Here is a 25247-nt window from a genome sequence, read left to right as displayed (position 1 = left end):
AGGAGGTCAACTCCGAATGACCCCAGGATTTCACCCCCTGTCCTAATGGGCCAGTCCACCCAGAGAGAAAGTATTGATCGTGCATTCCACCATGCATTGATTGATAATATTCATGTGTCAATCACTCAGAGGTCAACATATGGCAAAGGTCACCAATTTTGGCCAGATTTTTTAAATATTAATTCTTCTGTCCTCCAAGCAGAAAACTGAGTCCTTTCTGATCAAAATTCGCCCCGAAAGAAAATCACTTAGAAATAAGTCACAAAAAAAAAACGAACTTTGCTGCACACCTAGGAATGATGGTCAGACAATGTCAGAGTTACGGGAGTGACAGGAGGAGAAGTTATGGCAGATATAGTGACCAGGATAATTCAATATCTGAGGGGTCAAAAGACAAAGTCAACAGCAGTTCACCGACCGAAGAGTGAAGGGAAGTGATCAATGGACGCATGGTAATGTTACTCAAACCCATATTGCATAATGAATGAACTACATTTAAACGAGACATACGAGCAACTCTAGATATTTTACGGAGTTATGAGATCTTTAAATTTGAACTCTTGTCCGTGTGAGGTGTGACGTGACTTGTGGGTGTGTGCGCACTTTTCTTGCCTGTCAGTTTGTCGGCACAGCGTTAACGTTTCACATTCAATCAAATCTGCATCAGTTATTCATATGAAGCTTATTTAAACAAACTGGCATTTATAGTAAAAAAATGCCTTGAAAGAAATACATGTAATACCATTGCCTGGTATGTTGCTTCTCTTACGTTCAAGGTCAGCCGTGTTTACAAGCAGCTCGTTCAACCGTGTCTGGTTTGACCTAAGGCGATAGCTACAACACTGACTACAACACTGAAAAGCGCGTCAGAGAGTTGTAGATTTCAACGTACAGCCATGATATCAACGCAAGATATAACCAGATTGCAGGAACAATTTCAATCTATCAGATGCCTTTATTTTACCTCGATGGCCTATTCGGCCATATGGTCACTTTTCAACAAGGTCGAGCTAGTTCAAGTTAAACGAGCCTTTGAAAAACAGACGCAAGTTCCAACGCTACACCGACACCTGATACGTCGTCCCATTCAAGGACAGGTGTGTTGATAGCCACCTCGCTGACGAAATACTTTCCCTGACCTAAGACGACCCCAGGTACGTGCGTCGTTCTTGCAGCAGAATGGCGGCTGGCGTATCCTTTCTGGCGATCGTCGAGTTTTCTCGTCTGAATTTGCAGACGTTTCTTGTGTTTTGCTTGGCCTTCCTTCTGGCATGCCTTCTTAAACGTCCCAGGAACCTGCCTCCGTACCCGGCAGGTCGCGTGCCTGTCCTCGGGCACCTCCTCGCCTTGGGCCGAGCGCCTCACCTGAGGCTGACGGAGTGGAGGCGGCAGTACGGGGACGTGGTCACCATCAGAATAGGCATGCAGGATGTGGTGGTTCTGAACGGCTATGCTGCCGTCCGGGACGCCATGGTCGACAGGTCCGAGTTGTTCGCGTCCAGGCCGGCAGTCTACATACCAGACCTTCTTTCGGGGTTCGGTAAAGGTGTGTAAGACATTTGAAACATAAACAATCACACAAATAGAATCGACAACTTACGTATTACTCTCCTTGCAAAATGCACAAAAAGTTCCCTTGTGAAAGTAAATAAAAGGAATATTTGTTGAGAATTGTCACATAAACAATACACATGTGTATCAAATATTATTTTCTTTACTATCCCATGGTTACTTTTTGGTGCATTTCTGTTTTTTTCTTAAATACACAAACAGTATCATCATCAATCAATAGTGTTTTAAGTTTAGGCACCATATCTGAAGCAAATATTTGCATCAATGGTCCACCAGTGTTGTATCGCACAATGTATAAAGGTTGTACAGAAGTTACAAACTTAAGGTCAGACAGTATCATGGGTTACTTGACTTCTTTTGTTAATTCAAAAAAAGAAAGTTACTGTATTGTAAAAGGCAGCATGGCAATTCTCATGATATACTTGTTGGTCACAGTCAGCTATCTGGGATGTAGTTATGTATTGTGTATTGCAAAGAATGCTGGGACGTGTGCCAGGTCGTCCTCTGCTCTATGATACAGTCATGGAGTGAATCACACCATTATACAGTCAAACGACAATCTAGTCGTCATTCGTATTCAAATCAGCACCGTTATTTGCATTTGATCATCTGATTCTTGCTTTCATTTTTAACATCTCCCGTTTGTTGCATGATCCGAATACACAAGAAATTGTCGGAGCACGCTGGGGTCAGGAGTTCAAACAAAGGAAGAAGTTTGCTACCACCGTCATGAAGAACCTAGGCATGAAAGTCGGGAAAGGCAGCATTGAAGAAAAGATTCAAGAAGAAGCAAGGTGCTTGTGTGACAAAGTAAGACCTTACAAAGTTCTTAAGACACCTTATAGCTTCCAGCAACTTCCAAATTGCTTGTTGCCTCCGTGGAAACGGAAATAACGGGAAACAAAACATTTTCCCAGGCCTTATAATTGTTGCTTGACAATATCTATGTATATATGACGATACTTGACGTTTGGAACTGCATTCTTAACACGGCAGCAGCGACACCTAGCTGTAGTGCGAAGTAGAACCAGTCAGTATTGCCCTGAAGAATGTGACAAACGGTCACCGAAACGTTGGCTTTTAACGGTGTAACTTTCTGGATGTCAAGAAAACTTTGTTGTACACATCTTTTTGTTTTCGGTGCTGATGGTCTTACGACAGGAAAAGAATCGTACGATGAATGTGACCGCCCTTTTGTTCTTATCTAGTTTGCAGCATACAAGGGAGCACCTTTCGACGCCGAACGCGACCTACAGGTCACAATCGCCAACGTCATTTGCTCCATGGCGTTTGGGCACCGCTTTGAGTACGACGATGCGAGGTTCAGAGAACTGTCGGAAGCCTTCGTTTCGACCCTGATGAACTTGGCATCCCTGTCTGGTCAGCTCATCAGTGTCTTCCCCTTCCTGCGATTTGTTCCCGGCGGTAAGAATTTTTCCTAGATGTAACAATATTCATTGCAAGTTCAACTGTACGTTCACGATAGCAAAACTTATTTTAGACATTGTATATACCGATTATATCTTGTTTCGCAGTAAACAAGGCTGTCAGTGATTCGATCCGGGGCGCAGAGAAGATCCAGACATTTCTGTGGGATGAAATATCTCGCCACCGCCAGGATCTCGATCGCGAGAATCCGCGAGACTTCCTCGATTTCGGGCTGATCGAAGTGGAGCAGCAAGCCCGGTTGGGCGGCCTGACTGAAGAGAACGTCATGTACATCTCCCAGACTCTCTTCGTGGCCGGGATTGACACAACTTCCACCACCCTCCGCTGGAGTCTGCTGTACATGGCTCTACACCCGGACATTCAGGAAAAAGTATGGCTATTATAGAAATTGATAGAAATATAGATAATGATATGGTAGACACCTAAAATTGGTTATGACACAAAAAATGAAAGTTACAAAATAGGAATTTTCGAGTCATCCACTGCAGCCGTCTTCATGATGGAATGAATGACCCACAACTTAATCACGTGATCTTATGTACACGTGACACCAGAAATTCTTCAAAAGTACGAGATGTGATTGTTCATTGGCTAATATTGTTATCAATAGAGAAAATTAGTACCGACTTAGAGGCATATTACTTTGCACTACCTTACAGCATATTAAACGACTCAGTTCATGTACATTTCTTTTCCCTTGCCTCGAAAACTCAGGTACAGCAGGAGCTTGATGACGTAGTCGGTGACGCCGTGCCCACCCTGTCCCACCGTGCCCGGCTGCCCTACACAGAGGCCACTGTGATGGAAGTCCAGCGGGTCCGCACCACAGTTCCCCTGGGCATCCCGCACGCAACCACTCAGCAAGTCAAAGTGGGACGATATGATGTACCCGCCGGGACGCAGGTAATCTTCCAGCTGAATATCTGGGGGCAAACGTGTTGAACTGCCGGCCAAGACGGCCCGAGGGCCAAGATCCATCTTGGCTGGCCGAGAGTTACGATTTTGCCCCCGGAAGATCTGCTATGAAAGTATAACAAAATGATTTACTTTATGTAACGTTACAGACAAAGACTTTGCGTCTATCATGTCTATGTAAACATCTAGTATTTGTTTTGCTCCATAACATATGGGAATGGGACAGACTGCTAGTAAGAGGAGACCGCGTGTCATCGGAAGAAACCTGCCTGGACGAACTAAAGTCGAAAATGTTACCAGTCGAAAAGTCTGTACGTTAGGGACACCGACAGGAAGTCAAAGGTCATAGGAAGGTCCCAGAATAATTCATGCACCTTCGATTCTTGTCCCTATGTACCTCAGGTCCTGGCGAACCTGCACTCTCTCCACACGGACCCGGACTACTGGCCTGATCCGGACCGGTTTGACCCCGGAAGGTTTCTGGACGCAGAGGGGAACGTCATCAGCAAACCGCATTCTTTCATGCCGTTCTCAGGGGGTAGGTACAGCAGGCACAGTTAGCCAGGAAACATTCCTGGTAACCGCAGTATGTCCTTTTTTACCGGCGGCCCTGAAGCATTGGCCATTTTTTGCCTCTATGTTGATTTGTGGTTGGTCTCGAGGGCTTTTAGAAAACTATCAATAGGGAAATATGAAATGATAAATAGAACAATAAGTAAAAGCTCGAAATACATTTAAAATATTTTTCTAGGACGGCGCGTGTGCCTTGGAGAGCAGCTCGCCAAGATGAACCTGATTCTGGTCTTCAGCAGCCTGCTGCAGAATTTCACCTTCAAGCTGCCAGAGGGCGCTCCTGCCGAGTCTACCGACGGAATACTTCGCATCTCACTTGCACCCCATCCCCATAAGCTGTGCGCCATCCCACGCTGAGTTGTGATGGTGGAAATGCAATGATGTCAACGTGTTTTCCTTCCTATCTACTTCTGAGCAAGTGTTAAACTATTAAGGAATGACTAACATTTTTAGACTTAGCTGCATGCATGTTTATCCAAAGAAGTTAATTCTGAAGGCTACATAACTCAAGAACATGCAACATGTACGATGATCTTATTTGAAAATTTCATTAGTATCTAAGGATGGAAATACATCAGACTTTATGAAAGTCAAGCTAACTCTTTGTTGGCTGCAACTACGCGAGGTTGATATGATTGTACTGTTGAAACTGGCAAAGAAAAGACTTATATTTATATAGTTATAAGCCTTCCTCCTTTATCTTTATCGTGGAGATGTTGCAAACCATTTCCATGGTTATTACAGGCTGTACAACGTTTGAACTATTATCTTTAGTGACCATCAAATCATGTTATTTACAACACTAGTACTTTGGTATGGGTGCAGACAGTGACAGAGCCCCATGCCAGTCATTGAATGTTTTCCGAAAGATGCACCAGGAAATATCTGAAACTACGTAAGAGCTAAAAAAATAAGCTGCAGTCATGGACTTTCAGGAAATCTGAATATTGAACTTTATGAGCAATCATTCATTTACAAAATAACAATGGAACTACAGTAGGTCATTCATTATTACCTTTTATTATTAAAGAATTGCACAATTGCATTATTTTTTCTGTAATTTTCTAAATTTTCATAAAACCTCAGTCTCACTGTACATATACTGTACCTTTACTTTGTTGCTATCTAAAGATACTACAGAACATCTACTACAGAGTATGTTGACATTTCTATCTACAGAAGACTGTAAATCTTGACTCAGAGATATTCACAGTGGTTTTATGTACCTGGTGACCTCTCACCATGAACTTATTACACTATAAGTCAACACTCTGGGTTCTATTGCATTTCTACAGCTGTTCCAAACCAAAAATTAATGCAAATATTTTGAGATTTACAATATTCTGTAAAAAATGAGTCCTTTCCTCTCCTACAGACTTAAATCAGTTCACCATCTCATCTCTCACTTCTTACGTGTAAGAAAAATCTAAAATGCAACATTTTTCTCATGCCTCATAATTTCGCATTGTTGGTATAGAAAAATAGTTCACAGAATTTGATATTCTCTGGCTATTGGTACGAGTATAATATTAAGTGTATGTGTTACATTCTTACTTACAAAAATCAAGCTAGGACTGTTTCTTACTATCTTTCTGTCTATCTATATTTGTTGCTTTCTGGTCTTGTTTACTCTTGTCGCCGCGTTGTTGAGATCTGGACAGCCATTGTTCGCGAACAAACAACACCAGGTCTCGCTCCGTCAGTAGGATTGTTGCCATGACAACTAAGAGGCAGACTGCTCCGATAGCGATGTGCAGGATCCGATAGGGCAAGCCTTGGTCGCAACACAGCATCATCTAGGGAGAGATAAATCAGGTATGTTACCATTAGGAATAAGCCAAGAGGTTTTAGTAAAACGACAAAAGAGTCAACTGCAAGCTTCACAAAAAACATTCTAGGAAAAATTGTTGACAACTTGCAATATTGCAGGGTAATTGAAAAACATTTCAGTCTTAGGTAGATTATTAGATTGTTTGTATAAACACAACAGAACTACCCACCTCTGAGGAGCTAGTGACCACCCAGGACATCACCAGCACTGCTGACACCCACCCACTGGGCACCAGGCCTGATAAAGGACTCCACTGGCTGTCCCGGTAGTAACCCAGGATAAAGTACAGACTACAAACAGAACAGCAAAATAAGACATTGTTAGCAAAAGTATCTTAAAATACTTTGATGTTGCAGGGTTTTTTTTTTTACTGATTATACATAATTGTTAGTTTTTTCATTCTCTGGTCTCGATAATAGAAATCAAGCATCAAAGATTGGTATGGGGTGTTTTCACATGGCATCATGAGGTCACACCAGCATGGAGGCAGAGATCTTCTGAGTCCTCTGAAAATAACCTTTGTCAAGTGTGTATAGCTCGACAAAAAGAACACCAGAAGACTACATAAAGAATTGCTGATAAAGCACTTAAATGCTATGTACACTTGAGCTATGGTCCATTGAAATGTAAATCAAAAACAGTCCAACATGGTGATCAGCATCTACCTGCTTCAGTGATATGGATAGCAGCGTTCCCGCCAGCCCAGGTTAAGAGTGCGTCCACCAAAAGATAATATTGGGGGGGGGGGGGAGCGCCGAAGGCGGTCGCAATTTAGGGGGGTCCGGGGGGGGGATTCTCCCCCGGGAAATTTTGGATCTTCAAGCCTTCAGAAACGCAATCTCCCTCATTTTGAGAGACAAATCATGCGATTGAGAGTGGTTGTCAGTGGTCCCTTTTACCGCCGCCATTGTCATTATCGGTGGCAGTGCTAACGAGAACGACCCAAAAATGTGCTTTTCAAAACGCAGGAATTCGGTACATTATGTTGTCACCCGTTGTTGTTTACTTCTAACACATTGTTTTACTTCTATATTCGTGTTTTGAGGTACGTGGATACCGACCAAGTTTGATAATGAGCATGGAAAATACTATTTAAGTCTTTGATTAGTTTGATAAAACCGGCTATCAGTTTTCATTTTATGTTCGATCGTTTGTTCTCGACCGGAGAGTTCGTTTTTATGTCACTAACACCGGTAGTTCTCGTGAACGTTACTAACAGGGAAAGGTAAGTAAACATGAGCTTACAAGTAATTTCCACAAGCAGGCCGTAGTTTATTAAAAAAACATAACGTTCGTAACGTTACCGAGTACGAAACTAGTTGATTATCGGACGATATGCGATAAGTATAGAATCCATTTGTCGGTCAAAGAAGCATAAATTACCGTCACAAAAGTGAACATGACATCCAGGCTGGTTCAATGTTGGGTCGATCCTAGAAAATAAATGATCATCCAGTGGCAAAATCGTAGCTGCAAGGCAAACAGTCCTACAGGCGACAGCCATGGAAAAGAAAGTTGTGTCTCTACAGAAAAGCCGTGCGTGCTTCGGCTCCCAGTGACGACTCTCCATGCTTTCTTCATCCTGTACGTACCATTCTTTTTTTCCTAGATGTACGTAAAACTATGCTCATACTCGTGCAGTCATACTGCGAGCCAGATCAGGTCTTTGCGTCAATTTTCTAATAGCAAATTGAACGAAATCGCGACACAACTTTTGACAAGATGGCTGCACTGAGGTCTGTTCACCGCATCCAAACGTAAAAGAGGGAAATCACGATCACATTGTAAGTTGATAAACACAATGACATTTCTCTATATAAAATCGAAGGATTACAAGAAGTTGGGTGTGATTTTAGTGAATTGTATTAGTTTCTGGGACATACATGATTTTTTTCATGTATCGATGTGCTTGCCGTGTGCTTTGTTACGTTGTGATGCTATCATCCTTCAGGCGTTTCATGATCATGTTTGGCGCGAACCTTTCGCCTGAGCTCGTCCCAGTTCATGATCAAGATATGAACGGCTTGTAAAATACTAATAGAGCCGCAAATATCTGTATGACTGTCATTAAAAAATTACAATGAGGGCAACAACACGATATTTAGAGGCGCTGCTTGTTCGAGTGAATCTTGTGTACTGGCCCCGCGGCCGTAGGACCGTCGGCACTTCACTGAACTTGAGTGAATCTTAGAGCTTACAGGGGCGTGTCTCTCTGGGGCCAGGGCCGCCCGGCGTGAGTTTGATGTTTTTAAGGCGTGCGGTGCTCCGCCTAGACTCTACCAGTCTCCACGGGTCGCTGGGAAAATAGTAGAAATTGGCCAAATAGAGTCAACTGTATGAAGGGAGTCGGCTATGGAGATAAGGTCAAACATCCAGGGTTGCAATGTTTGACCTTATCTCCATAGCCGACTCCCTTCATACAGTTGACTCTATTTGGCCAATTTCTACTATTTTCCCAGCGACCCGTGGAGACTGGTAGAGTCTATGCTCCGCCCCTGGCCCTGGACTGCTAACAATGCGTAACAGAGAGCCCTGGGAGTACATCGTAGGCTTCTTTCTCACTAAATGAGCGGTTGTTCTAAGATTCTAGTTCCACTTGTGACAGAAATTAGCCTCCCTTCAAAATTTTGTTTGGACGCACTCAGCCCAGCTGAGTGCGTCTTTTCCAAAAAAAGTGCGTCCAAAGACGCACTGAGGTATGCCTGGCGGGAACACTGATGGATAGTGAGGGGAAATGCTCTCTAAAGTATAATTGAAATAATTGGTACAATCTCCAGACCTGTGCACAATCCTGGCCAGCATGTTCAGGCAGTTGGCAAAGATGAACCCCACGCTGCCTAGCCACCGTGTCAGGTAGACAGCTGAGGTCAGGAACAGCACGGAGAACACCAGCATCTTCTTGTTGTACCTGGAAGGAACAGCAACAAGTTAGGAACAGCACGGAGAACACCAGCATCTTCTTGTTGTACCTGGAAGGAACAGCAACAAGTTAGGAACAGCACGGAGAACACCAGCATCTTCTTGTTGTACCTGGAAGGAACAGCAACAAGTTAGGAACAGCACGAAGGACACCAGCATCTTCTTGTTGTACCTGGAAGGAACAGCAACAAGTTAGGAACAGCACGGAGAACACCAGCATCTTCTTGTTGTACCTGGAAGGAACAGCAACAAGTTAGGAACAGCACGAAGGACACCAGCATCTTCTTGTTGTACCTTGAAGGAACAGCAACAAGTTAGGAACAGCACGAAGGACACCAGCATCTTCTTGTTGTACCTGGAAGGAACAGCAACAAGTTAGGAACAGCACGGAGAACACCAGCATCTTCTTGTTGTACCTGGAAGGAACAGCAACAAGTTAGGAACAGCACGGAGAACACCAGCATCTTCTTGTTGTACCTGGAAGGAACAGCAACAAGTTTGGAACAGCACGAAGGACACCAGCATCTTCTTGTTGTACCTGGAAGTAACAGCAACAAGTTAGGAACAGCACAGAGAACACCAGCATCTTCTTGTTGTACCTGGAAGGAACAGCAACAAGTTTGGAACAGCACGAAGGACACCAGTATCTTCTTGTTGTACCTGGAAGGAACAGCAACAAGTTAGGAACAGCACGGAGAACACTAGCATCTTCTTGTTGTACCTGGAAGGAACAGCAACAAGTTAGGAACAGCACGGAGAACACCAGCATCTTCTTGTTGTACCTGGAAGGAACAGCAACAAGTTAGGAACAGCACGGAGAACACCAGCATCTTCTTGTTGTACCTGGAAGGAACAGCAACAAGTTTGGAACAGCACAAAGGACACCAGCATCTTCTTGTTGTACCTGGAAGGAACAGCAACAAGTTAGGAACAGCACGGAGAACACCAGCATCTTCTTGTTGTACCTTGAAGGAACAGCAACAAGTTAGGAACAGCACGGAGAACACCAGCATCTTCTTGTTGTACCTGGAAGGAACAGCAACAAGTTAAGAACAGCACGGAGAACACCAGCATCTTCTTGTTGTACCTGGAAGGAACAGCACAGAGTCAGGAACAGGAAACTAGACAGCATCAATTTATTGTACCTGGAAGGAGCAGCAAAGAGTCAGGGATACAATGTAGTACACTGAACAGCATACCACAACAAACCAAAAGACAGGAACAGCACAGAGAACACCAGCATCTTCTTCTTTTACCTGGAAGGAACAGCAAAGAGTCAGGAACAGCAAACTAGACAGCATCAATTTATTGTACCAGGGATGAACAGCAATAATTCAAGCTGAACAGCATCTTGGAAAAGAACTTAAGGTCAGAAAAAGCACAGAGAAGATCAGCATTTTCTCTAGGAACAGCAGCACAATTCAAGAATAGTGCAAAGAGAACCAGCATCTTCTTGTTGTACATGGAAGAAACAACAACGAGTTAGGAACAGCACACAGAATCTGGAGAAGAACTAAGGAATAACACAGAAGACCAGTGTATCATTAAAGAAACAGCTGTTCAACAATGACAAACAGCACACTACATCTCAGGAGCAAGCACAGAGTCAAGTACCTACACATGTGCACTTGATCATGAGTTTCAAATACAGCCACTCACAAATTTCTACATCCTGAGACATTTAAACTGAACTCCCTATCCATCCCACGAAATTAAAGTGCATTGTCTTTCCAAATAAAAGTACACACACACACGCACGCACACACGCACGCACGCACGCACGCACACACACACACACACACACACACACACACATACATACCTATCCACCTCTTCTTGACTCATGGCAGCAAACACGAAGCACTCTGTGGTCCCGTTGATGGCGATGAGCAGGACATAGACACAGTACCATCTCAAGAGGGAGGGGCCTGTGACATGGAAGAGTTCAATGGTTATGTACACTTTGAAGTCCACTTCCTAAGTATCTTCTATGTATCACTGTGTAAAAGTATGGTGAACTGGACTACAGACATGACTCTATTTGAAGCAAAAAGTCATTTGATAATTCACAGACGAAAATAAGGCACTGCAAATTCCTCTAGATTTCAAGAAGGTCCTTTAGATACTAGGAAGGTCCTTTAGATTATGCTGGTCCGATGAAGGTTTTCAAGATGCTAGGAATGTTTGAATACAAGGAAAGTCTAGGTAGGTTTTAAAATTCCATGAAGATTTCGTTTATATCTGAGAAATGTATGAACTATCTAAGATAGTAAGAAGGTACTTAAGATTCTGGGAAGGTCCTTCTTAGTTCAAAAAAAGATTTCAGGTTTCAGAAATGCCTTTTAGATAATGAGAAGGTCTTTAAATTTTGGAAAGGTCCTTTGAATTCAAGAAAGTTTTAGGTGGAAATAAAATATATTCATTTAGGTTTTGATCTCGACGGTTACCACACACGGCCTCTCCTCTTGCACTCCTAGTTTAATTTAGGAAATGAAATTTCGGGAAGACCCTTTAAATTCAAGAAAGCTTTAGATTAACAGAATGTCCTTTTAGATTAGTTACTAGGAAGGACCTTTAGATTGTGCGATAGTTCTTCAAGATTCCAGGAAGGTATTTCTAGATTCCAGGAAGACCTGACCTGATCCCGAGCTGAGCATCTCCCCTGCGTAGATGTCCAGCGCCAGGAAGGAGTAGGCGTAACCGAACACCAGGATGATCAGACCAATCAGAACCACCACCTTCAGCAGGCTCTGCAGTACCCTGGACACAAGAGCAAGGGACTCCTGGAAAACAAACATCTTTTCTCAGTATCCTGGACACAAGAGCAAGGGACTCCTGGAAAAGAGAACACTTTTCTCAGTACCCGCCGAGTGGACACAAGAGCAAGGGACTCCTGGAAAAGAGAACACTTTTCTCAGTACCCGCCGAGTGGACACAAGAGCAAGGGACTCCTGAAGAAAGAAACATATTTTCTCAGTACCCTGGACACAAGAGCAACAAAGTCTAGGAAAACAAAACATCTTTTCTTACTTCCTTGGACACAAGAGAAAGGGACTCCTGGAAATCAAAACATATTTTCTCACTACCCTCAAACAGGTCCTCCCACCTGATTGGCCAACACCACCTTGTACCTGGTTGGCCCTTATCCTACTGTTTTTGTTTCTGATTGGTCCATATAATCAAATGTTCTAAAACTCACCTTCTCCTGGTCCCTGATTGGCTTGCCTCTCTTGAGTGACTGACCAAAGAACAGGTATCCACCATCCTCAATGGGCAGGAAGATAAATCTGGCAGCCATGGACCCCAGGTTATTTATGATGTCATACACCCCTGCGAGACACAGAAAATCGATGATGTCATAGCCTTCTGCAGTACACGTTACATGTTAGTGATGTCAGACAATATTGCTGAGCTCTTACAATTTGGCAGGGGATGTCAAACTTAAGGTAAAAGTTAATTTATCAAATTCTTTACCAAGTAATGATGAGTTTGCAAGGAAGACATAAAAAAATAGTAAAAAGAGGTATAGAAGACGATTCAAATCTCCATTTCTATGACAAGAACAGTTCTTAACATTCAATAATTCGTTATCCAAAATTTAAGCCTACCTTGGTCTCCAAAACTCAGCACATCAAAAATGGTCATGACGTATCTTTCACCTGAAAAATAAAAAGACTATCTTAAATATACAAAATCATCTTAAACTTGTTTCTTGAAAACTAACTGGAAGTGCAAAATAAATAAAGACATCTTAAATCGAAACCAACCTTGAAGGACCATGAATTTTGATATTCCACATTGCAGTACGAATGGAACAACAACATATGGCTATCATCAATTATGATTATGATTATTAAGCAGACTACTTTATTCCCACCTTCTGTCAGAAGCTGCTTCAAGATTCCCTGCTTAAAGAAGCTCCATGTCAGTCTGGCTAATTCTGGGCTTGTCCACGGCTACAATAACATAAGAATTAAAGGGAAAAAAAGTATACATTAATGAATAATTAGGCTGGAGAAAGATACATATCTGTTTGTCATAAGCATCATAAAGGAGTAAGCCCTAACTTGGGACTATTTTGGGTGTTTAAATTCATGGCGCTCCAACGCTAGTTGCTGGAAAATGCTTCTATTTTGGATATATCAAACTCAAGAACATATTTGAGTAAGAAATGCATTCATACTATTCATGAAATTCAATCTTTTGTGCTTTGTGTTACAACCAGTAAAATGTTGCAGGTCTGTGTTGCAAACGTAACTTTGACTTCATGCTAATAACTGGTAGACAGGCTACCCTATCTTCAGACACTTCCGTATTGTATACCTATTACATACATGTACATGTTTTTGGTATGCTGCAGGATGGTTAATTTTTTGGAATAAAAAAAGATTGGACTTAAGACAGTTAAGTAGAAAATTTATTCATTGGTCACCTTCTTTCCTGTGGGCCAGGTTGGGAAGAAGTCTCGTATCGTCTTTAGTGGGAAACTGTCGTCGGCTGAAGCAGTGCGGACGTAGTGTGTGAAGTATGCGTAGTACGCCAGGACAAGTGCTACACTGCCCATTACCTGTGAAATACAAGATTGACATCAATAGAAAAGATCCCACTTTCACAGATTACCATCATTAAACTGCTAGTATCATGAAGTGAAACTCATCAATCTTCATTTTGCATCAACATTGAAACATGTTATGACAAGTTAATATAATGTTCAATGCATTTGAATGTGGTGGGCATACACTGTAAGAATGCATATGCAAATATTGAATGTTGATGGATATGAGATATGACATAATTTTATGAGCAAACATAATTCCAAAATATTTCAGTTTTGGTAAATAATCAAAAAGAAGACATTTATTATATCTAAAATTTTACACAAAAAGAAAACAGCCAGTTTCACCTGGTGGTATATGATCAAAAAGACTTTATCATGTCAAACAGAGCATTTCGCTAGAACTAAAAAGAAGCCACTGGTCCATATTCTTCACATTAAATTGTGTATATTCACTTTTAAATTACATGTACACTGAAGCAGCGTTACCTGTGCTATAGAGAAGGCTATGAGTCCCAGGTGGGGGAAGTACACCACCAGGATCACTGTGGTCACACAGCGCACTGCTATCCACAAACTGTCGATCACTACCTGGAAACAACATGGAGGAAAAGAAACATTGGGTTAGGAAATTTATATACAGGGGACACTTGATCTTGGGCCTCAAAAATATATTTTCATCAATTTCATTTCATGAAGTTAAAATTTTTGGGACAATTTTTGTCCGTCTTAAAAAGCAAATTTCCGTCCTGGGATGGAGGGAGGTGTCCTAAAGACAGCACTGCAACTATTTATCTATTCATTCATTTCTGTATTCTTTTACTAGGGTAGCTCCCTCAGTGGCTTGGCACTGATTTTCAGGGAGGCCCTAGGTACACATTTACAAAACAATACACTGATATTTACATAACATATTTGTGCGTCATTGCAAAATCGTATCTATACTCATAGTCCATATCGAAAGGTGCCAGGTCATAAGGATTGGAGGTCAGGGGTCATACAATTCTTTTGCACTGTGTTTTGAATGATTGTTTGGATGAAATGTTTTTAACATCCACCGGTAGTGATTTGCCTCATACTACACAAGAAAACAATGTGTTATAATTACACTTATGGTTTCAAGTTTAATCTTAGTTTAAAACCAACTTTACCTTCAACCTAACAAATAGTAAAGCCTGAGTCATCAGCCACAGCTGGTCCGCAAACAGCTCTATAAACGCTGACGCGGCGAAGGCGATCACGCCCAGGCTGTAGTGCGGGATGGTTTCTGGGTCAGGTCGCTCCAGGAGATACAGCCAGACAGCGGTGAAGACTCCGGTACAGACCAACCCCAGGGGAACACTGCAGGAAACGTGTTATGGCTGTATTTAGTAATAGATGTACATTTGTGTATTGCCAGAGGCCATGAGGACAGTTAGCCTGGTATCCATCATGCATTCTAGCTCCAGTTTGCTCTCTAATCACTTCCTTCAGTGATTAGTCTGTGACGCTATATAGAAAAACGACTGGCATTGGACTGATATTCATCAATATAGGAAACCGTTCTGATTGTCTGTGAGTCCCACAGTCCTTGTAATGGCATCGTTTGAACAGGTTTTTGGAAGTGCAATTCCCATTACACGTACATATAAGGATGAAACGTTTCAATGGGGACTGGAGCCAGATTATACTGTTGGGAAGCAAGCAGAGGAGCACACCAGAGCACGGGACAGATACAATAAGGCTAGAATGTGACAGTGGGTTTATGTCACCATCCAAAATGACGAACATAGCAGTAATTCCTAATGAGCACCATGTCAGCTTGGATACTTATGTACACTATATCACATACGAGATGGAATAGGCTGTACGACTGATACATACGTGCACCAGATCAGGTTGACTGTCTGTCTCCAGTTGTGTCTGTCCCCTCCACTCAGACACGCCCGTCTGAAGGCCTCGTGGGATACAAAAATGATCGTTGTGTAGAGCAGAGTCAGCCTGGAATAAGGAGGGAAAAGCAAATGCCATACATAAATCTGGTACTACCATCAAGATAGGGTCCATAGGACACAAATCTCTGTGAAGTAATTATGGTGTTTGTGGTACTGGTGTTTGAGTCTTTACCTTAGGAATAGCAATTAATGATAAGACTTTAAAATCTGTTTCCATCAAAATATTTATCAGTATAATTTTAGCTATAGATTTCAACCCTGAGGTATTGATGAACAATAATAGAATTCACCTCTTAAGAAGTCTATACCTTATACCTACCTATGCTTACCTTATCAACATAGAATCTTTCATTTATGGAAGGCAAGGTATCCAAGATCTTAGAAATAATATACTAGTAGCAATGATTTGACATATTGACAACAAGTAATCTAAAGAAAAATAGGTTAGATAAAAGGGTAAACTGTAACTTGGAAGGAGATCCTCAGAGAAAACTTGTGCCTTACCTGACGTTGACCACGCCCACCATCTCCTTGGAGATGTACCGTAAGAGGAAGGCGTTCAGGAGGAAGGTCATCACTCGAAAGGCGACCTGCAACAATGTAAGTAGAGACAGTTTGTAATGTTTTTAATGTCTTTATTGTATTGCATACCAGGTAAACCGTGTCAGGTTTGTACTGAAGAATGCAATCTATCTGGACTGATTTCTTTGATCCATGCACACTGGGAAGGATCTCTACTCTACTCTTCTCAAGTGCGGTGGGTTCTTTAACGTGCTTGAGGTGCAGCTCTCACAAACACAGGACCTGTCTGATGGACGTCCCTAGCCGAAGCTAGGTACTCATCTTCACCTGAGTGTAAAGCGCCTTTCCCAAGGGCACAGTTCCAATGGGGCATGTCAAGGGATTCGAACCAAGGACCTCTAGGTTCTGGACCAAATATGCTGTCAATACCAAATTGACCAAGGTATAAAAACAAATCATGTTCATACTACCAGCACGGTTGAACCAAGGACTTCCTTTATCAATTTTCACGAGAAAGAAAAGTTCAGTCCTTTATTACCTGAAAAACCATGTTGTAGGATGCCTGTTTGGTGGCGCTCGCTAGAAGTTTGTTAGAAGCCATGATTCTCGTCTGTCTCAGGACCTGGTGTGGACTGGAACTCCTTAGCACTGGCCTTCTACGACGTGATCAAGAGTTCAAAGTACAAAACTACAAAACTGAAAAATTTTAGCAGACGACTTTCAAATTTCAGTCTCAATAAACAGCAAATAAGGTCTAAAACAATGCGGTTCAGTCTACTTTCTGGTCTCAATCAATGGTATCTCACTTTAGAAACTTTCTAAAGTTGATCAACCTTGCCGTATTTAGCATATTTCGGGGGGAAAAGCCGAAAATCCGATTTTTTACATCAGGGCGCCGCCATTTTGTTTTATCACCAGCTGATTTAACAGGTCAGAGGTTACCACGCATGCGCAGTGTGGTCTTACGAAAATTTCGCGGCAAAATTTTGTTGTGTTAGTTGTTTGGACTCGGAAGTTTTGGATTTGTGCAGATTTAAGGAGAGTTGGAATTGTCTGATTTAGGGTTACAAGCCTAACTGATAGCCGTCAGCCGTAACTCCTTACAAGCAGAGAAGAGATGCCGAAAGCACGGGGAAAATCGGCTCGCTCGCGCCAGGAGGTGAGTTTTAAAATTTATAATTTTGTGGGGAGGGGGGCTCCACATGACTAGTGAAAGTTAGAGCCAGTAGGACCTAGCCTGGTATCCTGAGCTCCCGAGGCTCCTCGATCTCCGCAAATATTTGTGGAGAGGAGAGTCGGGAGCCATAAGTATAGGTTTGGCTACCAGGCTAAGTAGGACCCGGAAACTAGTAGTAGAGATAAAAGCCCCAATTTCATGGTCAAAGGTGAAGGCCCCTGGCTTGCAAACAGTGCTCGTCCCGACATTGTCTAGATTTGCATAACAATCTACAAATGGGTTTTGTTTACATCTCAGGAGGCTTCACCTTTGGCACTGCACTTGCGAAGTCGGAATTAAGAAATATTGTATAGTTTACAGGAATTTATTAGGGATGCTGAATTGATTACATTTTTCACTGTGACTTGTACACTATGATTGAAATCATGACACCGTAAATATTATTTTCCAATGTATTGCTACTGATCTACAGAATTGTTTCAAATTAACGCAACCTCGAAAAGACCTCAAACCTCCTTTACCTCCAAAGAAAAAATTAAGTCTATGGGAAAATAAATGAATCTACCATATCTTAATTGTTGCAGGACTCAGATATGGAGACTGACCCACCGACTCAGGCCAGCCAACCCACCCTCACACAGGCACAACGTGCAGCAGAGTCACTAAGTAGACAGGAGATAGAGAGGAAGGTAAGGACATACATTTCTGTATCTGTATAGCCGGTATAACCGCCCTTCTGCGTAACACACCAGCTTCGCAGGCACGCGGCGCGGCAGCAGCTGCTGGTTATATTACACTGTACGGCCTGTCACACAGGCACAAGACCAGTTGGTACCTATTTGCGCCAGTTTGCGAATACCTGGTGCAATTTGGCGAGAACAGGTGTTGGCCAGTGAGATTATTATGCTATACCAACCGTCACAGCACGTGTATATGAGCTGGAAGTTTACTCAAAGTAATGATAGTCCCACTTGTTGAAACATCAAACTGAAGCCATACCCAGCATCACAGTCAATCCAACATGAACGTCTTTTTTTCCATCTTCCATCCAGGTGAACGAAGTTGTTCAGTTTTTCCTCATCATGGAACAGAAAAAAGCAGCTGTGAAAAGAGCAGGTAGGTCCTCATTTGTAGTCGTCATCCGCGTGTAGCACTGTGTAGAACTAGCCTGGAGTCAAGCGTTCTTAGCTCCCCGCTCTCTTGGCTCTCTAAGAAGGCTGGACTCCAGGCTAGTGTAGAACTGTAGGAGGAGACCTAGAAAGGTCCCGGATGTGAGGAACCAGAGACGAGGAGTGTGTAGCTATTAGCTAGTTCACGTTTTGTTTGATTGTTCCATTCCGTAGCTAGAGTAATAATAGCCTAGAGTACGTACAGTCTAGAATACGAGGCCGAGTCCATTGTCACATGCGTCCTACATCTGTCATATATTCAACATTCATTCCATGCGGTATGCCTAAACACCTCACCCGACCTCATCCGACCTCACCCGACCTCACCCGAGTCTAAATTTAAATGCAGTGTATACTGGGTAGGGACATTGTTTGACGTTCTGAATACGTTGAATATGCAATTATGAATGCAAAACAAGCAGCAAACTCTAAGTATTTACCACTTTTTATAAGTTACTCCGCTCGTTTTCAAGATATAAGATTTCTGGCCGCCATATTGGATCATGCCACTTTTTTAGTTATTTTTGTCCGACAGGACAATAAGACGGTGGGTACTAATTACCCTTTCATCACAATCCACTCGTAATAACTGTACACAATAGCTGTACACAGTAACTGTACACAGTAACTGTACACAAAGTGTTTTTCAGCCTCGAATACACGCACGTAGTGTGTAGTCAATTGCGCCGGCCGTCTTGACCTCCCATTACATATAAAAACTAGTAAATACTTAGAGTTTGCTGCTTGTTTTGCATTCATAATTGCATATTCAACGTATCCGGAATGTCAAATAATGTCCCTACCCCGTATACACTGCATTTTAGACTCGGATGAGGTCGGGTGAGGTCGGATGAGGTCGGGTGAGGTGTTTAGGCACACCCTTCATTCCTGCTGAGCTTCAAATGTTTACTTTGAGTGTTATGTAAGTTACTGAGCTTCTAACATCTCGTTTTACACAAAGAATTTCTGTTTTCCGTTGCAGACATCACCAAGCACATCCTGAAGGAGCACAGCAGAGTCTTCCCTGTGGTGTTTGAGAAGGCTAAGAAGAAGCTAAGAGAGGTGAGTGTTAAAGAGAGAAGGTAGAGTTTGTTGTGGTTGAGGAAGCAAATTGTAATTTCATATCTCTTTAGGGTGGAATACACAGCATTCTTGTGGTTGTGTAAAAGGAACTTTATTTGGTGTTCCAATGTTGTATGATTATGTTGCTACAGGTGTTCGGTGTGAGTGTTGAAGAGTTGGAGGGGAAGGACAAACGTTACATCCTGGTTAACCTGGTCAACACTCCTGATGGACAGGACCACCTCAACATGTCAGTCAAATCTCTTTCAAATTAGATTTGTGATGAGTTTTTAAAGATGCCTGTCCAAAAAGTTTTTTTTATTTTAAATTTGTTATATTCTTTGTATGTTCTTCATGTTATCTGTACCATAAAAGAACAGTTGTTGCAAAGTTGTTGTAATGTAATAACTATATTTTGAACATCTGTGAAACCCTTGTTTCTCCAGGCTCGATGATGGCCCAAAGTCTGGCTTGTTGCTGGTTGTTCTCAGTCTCATCTTCATGAAGGGGAACGTCATCCAGGATAGTAAGTGTCAGAAGATCTCTTGATGTCTGCAAATGCTTGAACTACATTTCACTGAAAGGAAAAGAACTGCAGCCACCTCCATGTTGGTGTCCCTATGACATCACATGCAAGGGCTTTATTTCAAAACTTACATGTAATCAACAATATAGTTACTGTATTATACTGTAGTAGCTATATCAGACAGGAGTCAAGAAGCCATTCTTGTATGTATTATGATGTGTATTTCTGACAAAGCCATTCTTGTATGTTTAATAATGTTTGTTTGGCTTGACCCGTCCTCCACAGCTCTGTTGTGGCACACCCTCAAGAGGCTGGGCATCGAGGAGAAGTAAGCTCTTCACCTGACTGAAATAACAAATTGGAAAATCTGTTGTTGGTCATTCCCAACATATGAATGAATCTATCTACTATGGGTTGTACATTAGAATGTTGTTCAGCAATTAAGACATGTTGGGTACATACAATCAAACCTGTAAGAGTGACCACCTCTAAATCCAAGGACCACCTGGCCATTGTGAATATTTTTTAGTGGTCCTTAGCTTAATTTCCCATTGACACAAGCATTAGAATCCTGTCCAAATTAACCAGCTGTTCCATAGACCAGATTCTATTGGTCCACCGAGTGGTAAAATATTCTAAATATGCAGAGAACTTAATTTTTCAGTAGAAGGGGAAAGAAGTCTGTGTTCTTAGTTTGCAATGGGAAAAATATAGTAGTGAGACAGCACATATTCATGTAGTGAGTCTGCGGTGAGAGCTCGCCACTAAATATGTGAACATTAGACCGCCATAGATACTTCACAATTTACAATATTTCTAATTGGAGACTCTTCAACCCCTCCCCCCTCCCAGCCACCCACATGAAGTGTTAGGAGATGTGAAGGGTCTGCTGACTAAGGAGTTCACCAGACAGCAGTGAGTTTTTCAACTTTGTAAACTTCAAGCTGTCTTAGATTCTGTTCTTGATGTGTACAAGGTTTTAAGGTTCCTAATATTAGTGTCTAACTCTAAGATAATACAAATTTGTATTCCTGGTTCTTGGCTTTTTTGGCGGATGAAGTAAGAATAAAAAGAAACAATGATCTTGCTATGGACCCAAATATTATTGCAAGACCTCTCTATTGCAGAGGAGTTGACTCTTATCCTGAATGGTACATGTGATATTTTTATTTTCAAATTGGAAAAGAAATAGAGCAGCAAGAACCAAGAAATTAAACTTCTGCAGCCTTAAATTGAAACCTGAAAAATGCTGCATACAGTAGAGAAAGTAGTGAGTTCAACGCATTTCATTTTGTTGAAGGTGTTAAAGCAACTTGTTACCAATGTTTCTAAGATGTTTGTTATGAAATTTAAGAAGTGAGACCATCTGTTACAGGTATCTGGAGTACAAGAGGGTCCCCCAGTCCGACCCCCCCTCCTTCGAGTTCAGGTGGGGCCCACGTGCCCACAAGGAGACCAGCAAGAGGAGAGTGCTGCAGTTTGTGTCAAAGGTGAGGGGTCAAGCGGGGTAATTGGTCCTCTGATATGTGCGTATGACCTACATGTTTTTTTCAAAATCAAAGTCTGGGATGTCATTTTACAAAAAGAATTGTAGCATCCCTCTTGATTTCTACAGGAAATAGATCCTACAGGCTTATCATATTGGTCATGTAGAGGCCTCTATTGCAATATGTACATTTGCACTATTAACTACATTTGCACTATTAACTACAAATCTAATGTCTAAGGAATGATAAAACTTTTCATGAGATGTTCATTATGTATCATTTTTTTACGTGTGTTTACATTGTTTGTGTTTACATAGTTTGTGTTTACAGAGTTGTTTATTTGTGTTTAAAGATGTACGGCAGCGAGAGCCTGGAGATCTGGACCTCTCAATACCAAGACGTGCTGCGAGCAGAGGGTGGGGAGGGGGGCGGTACGTGAGGCCAAACTGCAATATCCTCATCACGTTAGGTGTCTGAGGCTCTAAGCTAGGGGTGGCTTCACACTTGTGCATACATTCAAGACTGCATGAGTTGCATATTAACATTTTTTGCTTTGTTTGTAGGGAAGAAGTTGTTTTCTACTTTAACGCACCATTGTGCAGCCTGATTATCAAACCAAAGAATTAGAAATGACTTTTTCAATCGCAAACTTTACCTAAACCAGAAAAATGTTTATATGCAATTCATGCAGACTTGAATATAGGTACAAGTGTGAAGGGAGCTTAACACTCAGATATGTGAGAAAGTTGACATTCCAGTGGTCTGTTGTAATGATGGTTGCATTAAATGTGGAAAACAATTGCAAGAAATATTATACCCTACTACAGATTAAAACTAGATTGAGACCAAAAGTGGTAGATTTACAAAGTAGTACTTCGGAAGAGTATTTTGTACGAGAACCAGTCACACGTATTTCATCTACTGTTTTCGTAAGTGTAGTACAACGTTTTCACAGTTTGCCATTTAGAAATAGCATTACCAGCATTATTTATTATGTAACATGTACATTATATTAGGTTTGGTGCAGAAACCTTTGTTATATTATGAGCCTGGACTTTTCAGCCTCTAAACATTCAAAGCAAACACATGATGTTACACCAGGTTTAGATCTAGAGTTTAATGTAGTATTACTTTTTATTACATTTTGTTTAACTACAATACCAACTTTTAGCCATTAGTCTTAATTTTCTATACGATGTTATTTTTGAGGATCTATCACTAAAAATAGATGTAGCTTATTTCCTTTCTTTGTTTTGTGTATTATAAAGAGTTTACATGATGGCCCAAATGTGGGGAAAGTGGAAAAGACATGTCCATTTTGACAGCACTTCATCTGTTTTTCCTTTGATTACCACATTGTTAAACATTGCGCATAAAAAAGATATAGCACTGCTATATATACATAGTATCACACTGCACTGCGTGTTTACTGTTGATTGTGAGGCAGAAACTATTGTTGTTTTAAAATGGGTAGTCACTGCCTCCAAGTTGGTATTATTAGCCTATAAAACACAACAACAATGGAATATATTTAGATACACAGTCTACTTTGATTGAATTGACTGAGATGAAGGTGTCTATGAATACAACAGGAGACGATCGATGGGGGTTACAAGCTATGTCACGTTTGGGTTGATCTGCATCCTTCGAGTTCCCCAAATCGCCGACTGAGGACGAAGTATGAAACCTTCTCGTTAACTAGTAGTGGCAATGTGGTGTAACAGTGTGGTTAAAGCGCCACCGGTCTGGACCTTCTAGCCTAGTGGTAAAGGCGTTGGGTTTGTGTGCTGGCGGGCTGGGGTTCGATTCCCGGGAGCCAAGAGACTGTACTACTCACCTCTTGCGTTTCAACACGGAGATAGTAGTCACAGTAAGTAACGCTTGAACCACACAGTTACATGTACACTACAACCAATTTTCTCGTGCATTTCAGCGGCTTCGCTGCAGCTTGCGTATTCATCCAAGCACACTGGGTCCCCCATACTCTTCCCGATACGCGTGTTGGGTTCCTTGACGTGCAGAGGTTTGACTTGAGGCTTAATTTTGTCTGGCACAGCCTCGCTAAAGATCCTGCCACGAAATAAACTCTTAATGTGAATGTGCCGTCGCCCTGGATACGTCATTGAATTAAAGGGATCTCGATGTTGACCTCAGCACCAATTTTAAGCCTTCTTTGCAAACCTTCTATGTGGTGTCGGCGTTTATTTTTTTGAAAGAGCGCTGATTCCCAATTTTCACCTAATCGGGGCCAGGTTCTTTTTTTTTTCAAACTTTATTCAGATAAACAAAAGATACAATACAGAACTTTGCACTAATGCTATATATGTTAGATTTTCTCTCTAGTCGTGCTGACACCATAATATTCCAACTTGAAACTACCGTCCGCAGCACGCAGAATGACAGTGCTCTTGGACAGGTGCGAACATTATTCCGGGAGAGAAGATTCGTCATTAATGTATGCCACTAATTAGCTTTTATACAGCAGCTGTTGTGCCCATCTTTACTTGAAGAGAGTACTAGTGCCAAGGTCATATAAACGTGACCAAAGAAAATTAATGACAAAACGGTCGTACGGTACCACACACATCAGGCCTTCGGTAACATCCCGTTTGTTGAGTCGGTAGAACGTCACTCAAAGTCGACATCCAGCGTCATGACAACGTGTAACGTTACATTATTCATGGCAAGTTAGCTGGATGCCGTAGCAATGGTAATACTACCATGTCCATGTGTTCCTTGTTGTGTTAGGAGCAAACTTTGAGGAAAATATCGTTCTTGAGTCTACTATCACACGCAACATTTAGACAAAAAAAGTGTTCCTCACAAACCTTTGTCGTCTGCTTGACAACAGAATTCTGGGTAATGATATGGCGGCGGGAAAATACACGTGCCGTAGGTTGTAGCAACAAAGAGGAGTTTTGATGATTGATCACACTTAGAATCCAGTTGCAGGCTAGCAAAAGAGATTGTTATAAGTTGTCTTGTTGTAAATAATTGTGTTTAGCAGGAAGCGGATGTGACATTTGTCTTATAAACCAGCGAACAACCGTGAAGTGTGATTCTCCCACGAAGCCCCCAGACTCTGTCAATAAGGGACGGAGAGGTATTGACGTCGCCAACTTCTAATGCATGGTACGTTATCGAAGCTTTTCAGCCAGTGTTCTGAATACGTTAGTCTATCCGGTTTGCATTGCTGGCGTTATAACTGATTTTGCATCTAGCACATATCCCTAAGATACACCGTTTCTAAGAATGGCGGTGGGAGCAAGGACCTGTACCTGTCCTTCGGGTCAAAGGTCCCCGACACCACTCTGCTAATAAGCCTGCGCTAGTGATAGAAGCATATTTTCTTCATTCTGAAACGTTTGTGCAATTGTCATTGAAAGTTTTCGAATGTTTCAAGTGCAATGGCCTGCCACCCGTGGCTGCTTCTTCTTTGGTGTTCTCCTATGACCCGATCAACGTGCCCGGCTTGCAGTACAGCCAGCGCAGCAAGGACGAACGCCGGCGGGTTCAAGTCTGGTCTTGCCTATCCCTGTACATGCGTCTCGTCCTC

General features: G+C 42.0%; 3 protein-coding genes across 4 annotated transcripts; 2 read left to right on the top strand and 1 right to left on the bottom strand.

Moving 5' to 3' along the window:
* Window positions 1–1100: 1100 nt before the first annotated feature.
* On the top strand, window positions 1101–5976 carry LOC136434581 (cytochrome P450 2D6-like). The gene is made up of 7 exons (XM_066427461.1): window positions 1101–1546; window positions 2240–2382; window positions 2781–2997; window positions 3108–3391; window positions 3736–3924; window positions 4339–4474; window positions 4688–5976. The coding sequence occupies exons 1-7, from the start codon at window positions 1180–1182 to the stop codon at window positions 4864–4866; spliced, it is 1515 nt and encodes a 504-aa protein (XP_066283558.1). The 5' UTR covers window positions 1101–1179; the 3' UTR covers window positions 4867–5976.
* On the bottom strand, window positions 5505–17190 carry LOC136434580 (man(5)GlcNAc(2)-PP-dolichol translocation protein RFT1-like). 2 transcript variants are annotated; one of them, XM_066427459.1, is made up of 14 exons: window positions 16809–17190; window positions 16253–16338; window positions 15678–15794; window positions 14966–15155; window positions 14304–14405; window positions 13692–13826; window positions 13137–13215; window positions 12868–12918; window positions 12459–12589; window positions 11898–12042; window positions 11082–11187; window positions 9120–9248; window positions 6510–6630; window positions 5505–6305 (listed from the first exon to the last, which is right to left on the bottom strand). In XM_066427459.1, the coding sequence occupies exons 1-14, from the start codon at window positions 16869–16871 to the stop codon at window positions 6078–6080; spliced, it is 1683 nt and encodes a 560-aa protein (XP_066283556.1). In that variant the 5' UTR covers window positions 16872–17190; the 3' UTR covers window positions 5505–6077. The 2 variants fall into 2 exon arrangements, with proteins under 2 accessions (XP_066283556.1, XP_066283557.1); XM_066427460.1 differs by lacking the exons at window positions 5505–6305; window positions 6510–6630; window positions 9120–9248 and adding an exon at window positions 9681–9858.
* An 86-nt stretch (window positions 17191–17276) lies between these two features.
* On the top strand, window positions 17277–23027 carry LOC136434582 (non-structural maintenance of chromosomes element 3 homolog). The gene is made up of 10 exons (XM_066427462.1): window positions 17277–17429; window positions 18032–18136; window positions 18500–18563; window positions 19599–19678; window positions 19831–19928; window positions 20125–20204; window positions 20490–20532; window positions 21057–21119; window positions 21580–21694; window positions 22044–23027. Exons 1-10 carry the CDS (start codon window positions 17388–17390, stop codon window positions 22128–22130), a joined length of 777 nt encoding a protein of 258 aa, XP_066283559.1. The 5' UTR covers window positions 17277–17387; the 3' UTR covers window positions 22131–23027.
* The last annotated feature ends 2220 nt before the right edge of the window (window positions 23028–25247 follow it).

The sequence above is a fragment of the Branchiostoma lanceolatum genome, chromosome 5 (genome assembly GCF_035083965.1).
Source record: "Branchiostoma lanceolatum isolate klBraLanc5 chromosome 5, klBraLanc5.hap2, whole genome shotgun sequence".
Taxonomy (NCBI): domain Eukaryota; kingdom Metazoa; phylum Chordata; class Leptocardii; order Amphioxiformes; family Branchiostomatidae; genus Branchiostoma; species Branchiostoma lanceolatum.
This window is presented reverse-complemented; position numbering and strand designations above follow the sequence as displayed.